Genomic DNA, 8,852 nt, shown 5'->3' on the forward strand with positions numbered 1-8,852 from the left:
TGCATTCGGGGGCAACGGATCTCTCTCTCTCTCGCCCCCTCACTCCTTTCCTCTCTAAAATCAAAAAACATATCATTGTGTGAGGATAAAACAAACAAAGAAACAAAAACCCAACCAGGGCTTTGGTGTCAGACAAAAAGGACGCTGGGTGGAGTCCCTATAGGCGCCAAACACAGCTGTCCACCCCACGTGGTCACTTCTCCCGGGTGACGCAGTGATTCCCAGCAGTCAGGAGTGACCTCCCTCTTCTCCAACGAGTGCCAGGAAGATCGCACAGCCCGGCTGTTCCGCTGATCAGCTGAACACCAGGAGGGTCTGTCCTTGGGCCTCAGCCCCATTCCTTGCCAAGCCCCGCCGGCCTCATCTGGCCCCGCCTCCTCAGAGGCCAGGGTGGACGCTGGGACCACACGCAGGACAGGACTCTCTGTTTGGCGGGGGAAGCCCTCAGGGAGCCAGGAGCCAGGGGTTCTGTGCTTCATTGTGAGAAGCAGCCCCTGTGGGGCTTCACAGCATGGGTGCTGGGACCCAACCCCACCCTATTACTGACCAGCTGGGTGGCTTTGGGCAAGTTACCAGACCTTCTGGGCTCAGTTTCCTCATCTGTAGGGGTGGCCCGATAATGGCCAGGGCTGTTGCCAGGATAAGTAGGAACAGCCAGGGAAATGGGGCCCAGAAGCACCTTAGAACCTTTGGGGCAGCAGCCTCTTTGCCTGAAAGGCTCCCACTGGCCCTGGAGTGAGCCCCCTGTGCCAGCTGTGGCTGGGTGCCCGCTGGGACACTGCGCCTCCAGCAGGAGGCTGTGCACCTTCTGGCCTGGGGCCTGGCTGTGCTGTCTGAACCTTGACCCTGCAGTGAGCCCCCGGTGCCAGCTGTGGCCGGGTGCCCGCTGGGGACACTGGGCCTCCAGAGTGGAAGAGGGGAAAAGAGTCCTCAGCCTCCAGGCCTGGCCAGGAGCTGAGAGCAAGCTCTGACCCACAGAGGGGTTAATCCATCTAAATTAATTAGTTTGTCCAGGTTAGAGGTGAGAGGACACTGTCCCTTTAGATGAGAGAGATGGTGTCTACTTTGTCATGGTCTCTGCCACTCCCTATTGCCCCTGCAGGTCGTCCCCTTCTCTGGGACCATCCAGGGGGGCCTCCAGGACGGACTTCAGATCACTGTCAATGGGACTGTTCTTCACGCCTGTGGAACCAGGTACCTGGAACAGTTATTCCCCCAGCCTTGCCCCTTAGCTAACCATGGTGCCTGTCAGCTCAGGCTGGTTCCCCCAACACTGTCCAAGCTGCCTGTGCCTGGCTCAGGGGACGCTGAATGAGCAGGGCCCGGTCCCTGCCAACACTGCATAGGACCCCTGCCCTCTGCCAATAGCATCTGGACACCATTAACGTAGATTCCCCATAGACACAGGGAGAGCATGAGCTCACAGTCTCAGGCCAGCCCAGGGGCAGATCTTTATGGTCTAGGACTGAACTTTGCACGCAAAGACCCAGAGATGCAAAAATAATGCCTCCTTTACTGCCCAGAACGGCCTTCATTTACCCCATGGTCCCTATTTGGCTGATGTGGAAATATTTAAACTTGGCATCAGATGTAATTTGATCTCTTTCTGTTTCAAGTTTATTCCTAGAAAATACTAAGGCAATTCAAAATACAAACATCTCCTGGGCACTGTCTCCCACCCAAGAGGGGACTTTGGGGCACAGGGGAAACTTTCACATCTTCTCAGAGGCCGAGCGCCCTCCAATGCTCGCACAGCCTTGGCTGCCCTTGCTGAGGTCCAGGTGGTGTGGAGGTGAGGGGCTCTTGCCTGATTGGGGTGGGGCCCTCCCACCTGGTGGCTGCCTGCTGAGGTCCATGGTGCCCACAGAAGCCCTTCTGCACACACAGCCTTTTCTTGGAAGCCTCTGTCTCAATCCCAGATGTCTTTTGTCCCCAGTGGTCCTTTCATCACTTTGCACAGGGCCTGGGGACCTTCTGGATCCCTTCACACCATCCCAGGACCGGCCCTACCTCAACTTGGCTTGTAGATTCTAGTGGACTTTCTCCACCATTGCCTTCCCTGCCAGGTGGGCATAGGCACACTCACCCTGTGACATCTCCCTGAGCCCTGAGTGCCTCCAGGAGACACCAAGGAGAGTGAGGCTCCCAGATGCCTCAACTCTGAGTCCTCACCTCTGAACCTCCCCCCCCTTCTCTCTCCTCCCTCTGCCTACCTCCTAACCTACTGTGCCCACTTGTTCCCATGGGCGCTTTTGCACGCTCTCATCCCTGGGGCAGGAGTTTGCAAGGGACCAGAGAAATGGAGCTGGATGACCACAAAGGGAAAGACACATCCAGAGATATTTCAGAAACGATAGTTTCCATGTAAAGAGGAATCTGGACTCGGGTTTTCTGCTTCCAAAGTCGGTGGGAGCCTCCTTTCCTTTTCATGTCCCCAGAGGGAGGGCTGGCTGGGCTCTGGGCCAGGGCACTTCCCTGCTGGCTGAGGGCCCACACAGGGAGCTGGCTTTGAGGAGGCACCCAGAGCTCGGCCTCCTCCACAGGGACACCAACTGGGCTCTGCAGGAATTGAACAGAATGTCTATTAGGGTCACCTCTGGGCTTAGTACAGTGCCTGGCCCTGTGGGGGAAACAGAAAACATGAAAGCAGGGGCCTTCCCTGAGTGCTGTGCATTAGTTGGGGATACCAGAGTGACCCCAAGAAGCAGGCTGTGAACCATGCTCATGCCCTGGTTGGGGAAGACTGGAGTAGACAGTGTCGCTTGGTGGAGAACTTTGGATTGGGGCTGGTTTCAGGCCATGTGTCTGGGAAAAGGCAGAACAAAAGTTTATTGTGGTCCTTTTGTGAGCCTGGCTCCTTGGACTGTCCCTCACTTTAGGACTGGGTAGGGAACCTTTTCTCTGCCGAGGGCCATTTGATATTTATAACATCATCTGAGGGCCACACAAAATTATCAACTTAAAATTTAGCCACCTTTATTCGGTCAAAGATTTAAGTAACTCACCCCTAATGCCATGGCAGGGCCAGACAAGTGATTTCACGGGCCTTATATGGCCCATGGGCCAGACGTTCCTCACCCCTGCCTTAGAGCCATAGCTATACCCAAAGGAAGTTTTGAAGGTCAGGGCTTCCTTCCAAGGAGAGAGACAGGAATGAAAATATACTTGCTTGGGGACTTCCTAAACACCACCTCATTAATCGTCCCCAAAGGAAGGGAGTCACCCCTCCCTCAGTGTGGAGATTCCAGGGTAGTATTTGGGGTTCAGGGTCACCCCAAATGACAAACGGTACCAGCTGGGGTCAGGGCCCAGGCCTATGGACGTTAGGGCACCACTCCACACCTCATGTGTGGGACACACACCCACCTCCGATGAGGGACAGACACACATACCGGAAGTTCTCCTGCCTGGAGAGCCAATATTCATTCCATGCCCCCCCTGCTAGACACCGTCTTTGTAGGTAAAGTCCATCAATGTCACATGTTCTCTCCATGTGTTCTCTCCCTTCCCAACTGAGCAGCCGTGGGCTGGCCTCTAACCAGTGTCCACCGGGCATGAGAGGCTCTTGCTTCTGGGCATGTTCCTGGATTTGCATCTTCATGCAAATGAGAAGTCAGTTTCCAAGACCCGGCAGAAAGCAAGCATGCAGGACCAAAGGCATCCTCTCTGGGAGGGCCTGTGTCTGACCCCAGGTCACAAACGGCCGGATCCGGCCGCGGGCCGTAGTTTGCCCATGGCTGCCCAATACCAAAGCAGCGTGTTTACTTTATAGTCCAAATTCCCCAGAATATCAGGAAGTTTCACCAAAACTCAAGATAAGGGAGGAATTCCTGGTGCTTGACTGGATTTACATAATAAAAACCCATTCCCCCCCCCGCCCCCCAGGCTTTAAAGAGTTGAGCTGAAGGCATTCTCACCTTTTGGCCAGAAATGCCCCCAACATAGGGCTATGCCCAAGCCTTGGGTTCAGTGAACATGACTTGAAGGAGAGCCATGGTGCCTTCCCTGGCAGGGGGCCTCCCACATCTCCCCCGTTTTCATTTTTCAAAAGCAGTCTGTGGACATCTAGTTGGAGCCTTCGGACTTGAGATCACAGGGGCTTGCTGATGACTGAAGAAAAGCAGGATAAGATTAGTAGTAGTACACAAAGAAATCCAATTAGGTGCCAGGATGTCTCCAGACATTTTCCATGGATTAAATTCTTTTCAATCATCCAGCAATTCTTTTGCCAGCTTTGCCGGAGATATTTCATACAGTAATGGCAATGGACAGCATAACGGGTGCCCAATCTGGTGATGTCCACATTTCCGATTACTAATGCACATGGGGGCTGGACACAGGCTCTTAAGGCATAGCAAGGGCTCGACGAACATGCTCCTTTAGTATTAGTTAAGAAAGAGCCAGTAAAATTAAGAAAATTAAGGGCGGCGGCTAAACACCACAGATCTTTCTGTAAATTTTCTGTTTTCGTGGCCAGGGCGTTACCAACAAACTCTCCTGGCATGGGAAGAAGGAATTATATGTTTGTTGGAGGCGGGTCTGGAATATATGTCCAGTAAGTTTCTGTTGCCAGTCATGCTTACCTGGCAGCTGACAAGTGCCATCGTTGCAACAAAAAGTGTGGAAGGGGTTACCTGGACCCCCTGTTCTTTCGCCACTTGCTGGGCATCTGCGTCAGCTTCTTCCGTTGACCCCATGTGAGGACACTAGCTTCTCGGGTGGCCTTGGCCAGCTGCGTCCTGAGCTCCTTCTTCGGGGTCGGTGGCTGAACTGGCCTCATCACGGGGGGTGTGGTTTTCAGCTTCTTGAACGGCAGGTTGAGCTGTTCCCCCAGGTCCATGGTCGCGACGCACTGCTTGCTCTGGCACCCAGATGGGGTTAGAGGCGCCTTCTGGAAAAATACAAACATGGCCTCTCCCCCACATCATTACTGGATCTGGCCCTCTCCACTGCCCTGTTTGTAAATCCTTCCATCGTGCCACACTGGCAGATGCCACGGCACCAGGAGCTTGATGCCTCTCCGTGGCTGTGCAACCCTCAACGCCACAATTCAAAAAGTTTAAAGTGTAAAGGGCATGATTTAACTGATTCTGTGGAGTAGGATAATACCTCCCTCTCCCTTTTTGTTTTTGTAATTGAGTCTTTAAGGTTCGATTCGCTCTTTCTACAATTGCCTGTCCCTGGGGATTATAGGGAATTCCTGTTTTATGCATAATTTGGTATTGCTTACAAAACTGCTGAAAGGAGGAGCTAGTATAGGCAGGTCCCTTATCTGTTTTTAAAAGGAAGCGGAGTAGGTGTCTATAGAGACATGGACCCACCGAAATCTGCCAAATTCAGGCACAGGAGTAACATCCATTTGCCAGATTTGATTAGGTTTAAGTCCTCGGGGATTTAACCCTAATACTGGCACAGGGAGGTGGACAGCACACTGAGGGCATTGCTTAAAAATTTGGCAGAGGGGCCCCCACAAATTACACAAAACACACTAAGTGCCAACTAGGTAAACACAAAGGAAGGCAGCACAGTGGGATGGGTGCAAACCTGCCACACAGGTTGTATGCAAGTTGCCAGACACACGTGGAAGTCAGAGGCCCTGGGCCCTCCTGCTCCTACCATTGGGAATAAACCAGAACGCTGTCTGATTTCCGTCCACCTAGGTTTGCGGTGAACTTTCAGACGGGCTTCAGTGACAATGACATTGCCTTCCACTTCAACCCTCGGTTTGAAGAGGGCGGGTATGTGGTCTGCAACACCAAGCAGAAAGGACGCTGGGGGCCGGAGGAGAGGAAGATGAGCATGCCCCTCCAGATGGGAATTCCTTTTGAGATCCGCTTTCTGGTGCAGAGCTCTGGATTCCAGGTGAGCAGGATTCTCCTCCCTCCCTCCCGCTGTCTGACACCTGCCCCATCGGGCCTGGAGAAAAGCTTTTATTTATTTTCATTTTTTTTTTTTTTTTGGTTAATCCTCACTTGAGGATATTTTTCCATTGATTTTTTAGAGAGACTGGAGGGAGGGGGAGAGACACAGAGAGAGAAACATCTACATGAGAGAGACCCATCAGTTGGTTGGCTCCCACATGCCCCCAGAGCAGGGCCGGAGGTTGAGCCTGAAACCAACGTACATGCCCTTGACCGGAATTGAACCTGGGACCCTTCAGTCCGCAGGCAGACACTCTACCCACTGAGCCAAACTGACGAGAGAGAGAAAAGCTTTTAAATAATTACCCAAGCCATGCCATTATACAGAAAACAGGACCTTACACACCTTCACCTGTACCTACAGAGCACCTGTTGCTTCTGTTACCAGGAAATAAGAGCTAGGTAAGTCCCCACCTGCTCTTTGGCCTCGGGTTCACGGTGACTGCCATCCTCTGCTGCAGCCTGTCCGCTCCAGGTCCTTGACAGCATTTGTTTTCGGTGATGCTGTGGCAGCCCTTCTGCAGGCCCCGGGGCGGCTCAGGGCTGCATGGTGTGGTCATTGCTCTGCAGGCCCCGGGGGCGGCTCAGGGCTGCATGGTGTGGTCATTGCTATGCAGGCAGAGCAGAGCTGCTGGGCCTGGGGAGAGGGATGGCTGTGTCTGTGCTTCTCTGTGAGAACCGATGCTCCCAGGCCTCAGTGTGCACCCTGAGGTGCCCTCTCCTCTGCTCCCATGAGCACTTTAGGCATTTAAATGCGCAGATTGAAATGGCATCCCAGGTGAGCTGAGAAAGACAAACCTAGAGCAATAAACAAGCAAGAACGCCGAAGCCAAAACTAGAGCCAAGTGGTGGCCGGGTTTGGCTGCACTTTGGATCACATGTGTGTTCCTGTACCTGGAGCAGCTCTGAAGGCTGGGCCCCACCTACAGGGGATGGAGGTGAAAACCAGACAGGTCTTAATTTCTAGAAGCCGGGGTCCTAGTGCTCAGGTGTGCTCCGCCCTGGCCTGGGACCCTCTCCTGGACTATGCGCTCCTGTTGACAGGTAACGGTGAATGGAAACTTCTTTACGAACTACATACACCGCGTGCCCTTCCACCGCGTGGACAACATCTCTGTCACCGGCGCCGTGGGGCTGACATACATCAGCTTCCAGGTCAGATTGTCCAAATGGCACCGTACCAGGGACTGGGTGCAGGGGCCAGTCTACTCTGCCTAGGCCCTTTGGATGGAGCCAAAGGTTCCAGCCAATTTCTCACCCAGATGGCTCTGGGGACATACCTCCTGCTACCTCTGTCCCGTGTCACTGTCTCTGTCCAGAGCACCTGCCTCAGCCTGACTCCCTCCCCTCTTGCCTGTCCCTCTCTACTCCCACCCTGGTTAGGAGGCCATGTGGTTCCCCAAAGAACCAGCTTGGGAGTCACACTGAATCTAGCTCAGATCCCAGCTCTGCATTGTCATCAGCTGTGGGATCTCAGGCAAGTGAGTCTGCCTCTCCAGCATCAGTTTCCTCATCTGTGCAAGGGGCATAGTCACAGCCTCCCCAGGAGGTATGTGTGGGTTCAATGAGACAATACATGTCAGAGTTCACTAAATGGTCCCCATGGGCCCACAACACGGTCTACTGAACTCTCTCTGTGTTTCCCAACTTTTCAACGTGTTGCCAACATCTATAAGGTCAGAAGCAAGTTTGCAGTGTGGAGCTGATGCTGGTGACGGCTGCACAACAGTGTGAAGGCACTGAATGTCCCTCGGCTGTACACTCCAAAATGCTGAAGGTGGTAAATTTTATGTGCATTTTATCAAAGAAATTTTCCAGGTGAGGTGATATCACATGGAAATCTGAATGTCTGGCTTTTTGAGAAAACTGGGAAGATTGGGGTAAGCCTGGCTCACATTCCCGCAGGGCCCCAGGTGCCTGGATTGGAGATGTAATTTCCACTTTCAGTATTTGAGTGTGCTCCTGAGATGGGAAAGGCACACAGTAGGCCCACAGCAAATACGAGCTCCTCTCTTTTTGGTCCTCATCTCTCATATTCCCTCCCTACTCAAGTCTCTTGCCTACCCTGTCCCTGCCTGCTTGGCTTCCCCCCTCTAGTCCTGGCCCCTGCCTTTCCACTCTCCGCTGGCTTCTTAAAACTTCTCTTCACCCCATGGCTCCTTTTGTTTTAACAGAACACCCGTGCAGTCCCTGTCCAGCCTGCTTTCTCCGGGATGCAATTCTCCCAGCCTGCTCGTTTCGCACCCAAGCCCAGGGGGCGCAAACCAAAAGTGAGTTAACCGTGGAGACCCTGAGAGGCTGAGCAGGAAGGACAGGGGTCTGAGAGAGAAGCTATTCCAGCGAGGAGGCGACAGGGCCTACAGGCCCCCACATGCCCACCCAGGGTTCCCTATCTCCATCCACCAGGCACCCAGGCCCCGGACCTGGGGGGCGTCCTTGGTACTTCCCTCGCTTCCTTAATGTCCCTCCAGGGCACCAACGCCTCTCCTTCCTGAAGCCACTGGCTTGGACTAGGCCACCCGACCCCTCATCCCTCACCCCCTCACACGGACCCACTGCCACAGTGACCTTCCCATAAGCAAATGTGGTCTCATCCTCTCCCTCCTTAAAAACCCTAAAGGCCCCGGGCTCAGTAGAGCTCCAGTCCCCCAGCTGGATGTGCAGAATCCTCCCCAGTCTTGTCTAGCCCTCTTGCCGGCCTCCCTCCTCACCCACGAAGACCCTCCATCAGCCTCCACTGCTCACTGCAGGCTCCTTCCGGCCACCATGCTTTTGCATCTGCTGTCCTGGGGCCGAAAGGACCCTTTGCCACCTCACCCCAGCCCCTAACTGCCCTTCAATGCTCTGCTTCAATGTGGCTCCTCAGGGGCATCTTCCCTGCCTGGCAGGTTGCTGGATGCCCGCCGCCCCCCCGCCTCCCCCGGCCTGGTG

At 54.0% G+C, this 8,852-nt stretch overlaps 1 protein-coding gene across 1 annotated transcript in view; it reads left to right on the top strand.

Annotated features, from left to right (window-relative positions):
* Positions 1 to 8,852, top strand: part of LGALS9 (lectin, galactoside-binding, soluble, 9) — a 16,035-nt gene that overhangs the window by 1,495 nt on the left and 5,688 nt on the right. Inside the window, exons 2-6 of the mRNA XM_006764053.2 lie at positions 1,103 to 1,194; positions 5,661 to 5,862; positions 6,966 to 7,076; positions 8,096 to 8,195; positions 8,574 to 8,614. Coding sequence (XP_006764116.1) covers positions 1,103 to 1,194; positions 5,661 to 5,862; positions 6,966 to 7,076; positions 8,096 to 8,195; positions 8,574 to 8,614 — 546 coding nt within the window. The remainder of the gene's footprint in view (positions 1 to 1,102; positions 1,195 to 5,660; positions 5,863 to 6,965; positions 7,077 to 8,095; positions 8,196 to 8,573; positions 8,615 to 8,852) is intronic.

Source organism: Myotis davidii, unplaced genomic scaffold (assembly GCF_000327345.1).
Source record: "Myotis davidii unplaced genomic scaffold, ASM32734v1 scaffold699, whole genome shotgun sequence".
In the NCBI taxonomy this organism is placed as follows: Eukaryota; Metazoa; Chordata; class Mammalia; order Chiroptera; family Vespertilionidae; genus Myotis; species Myotis davidii.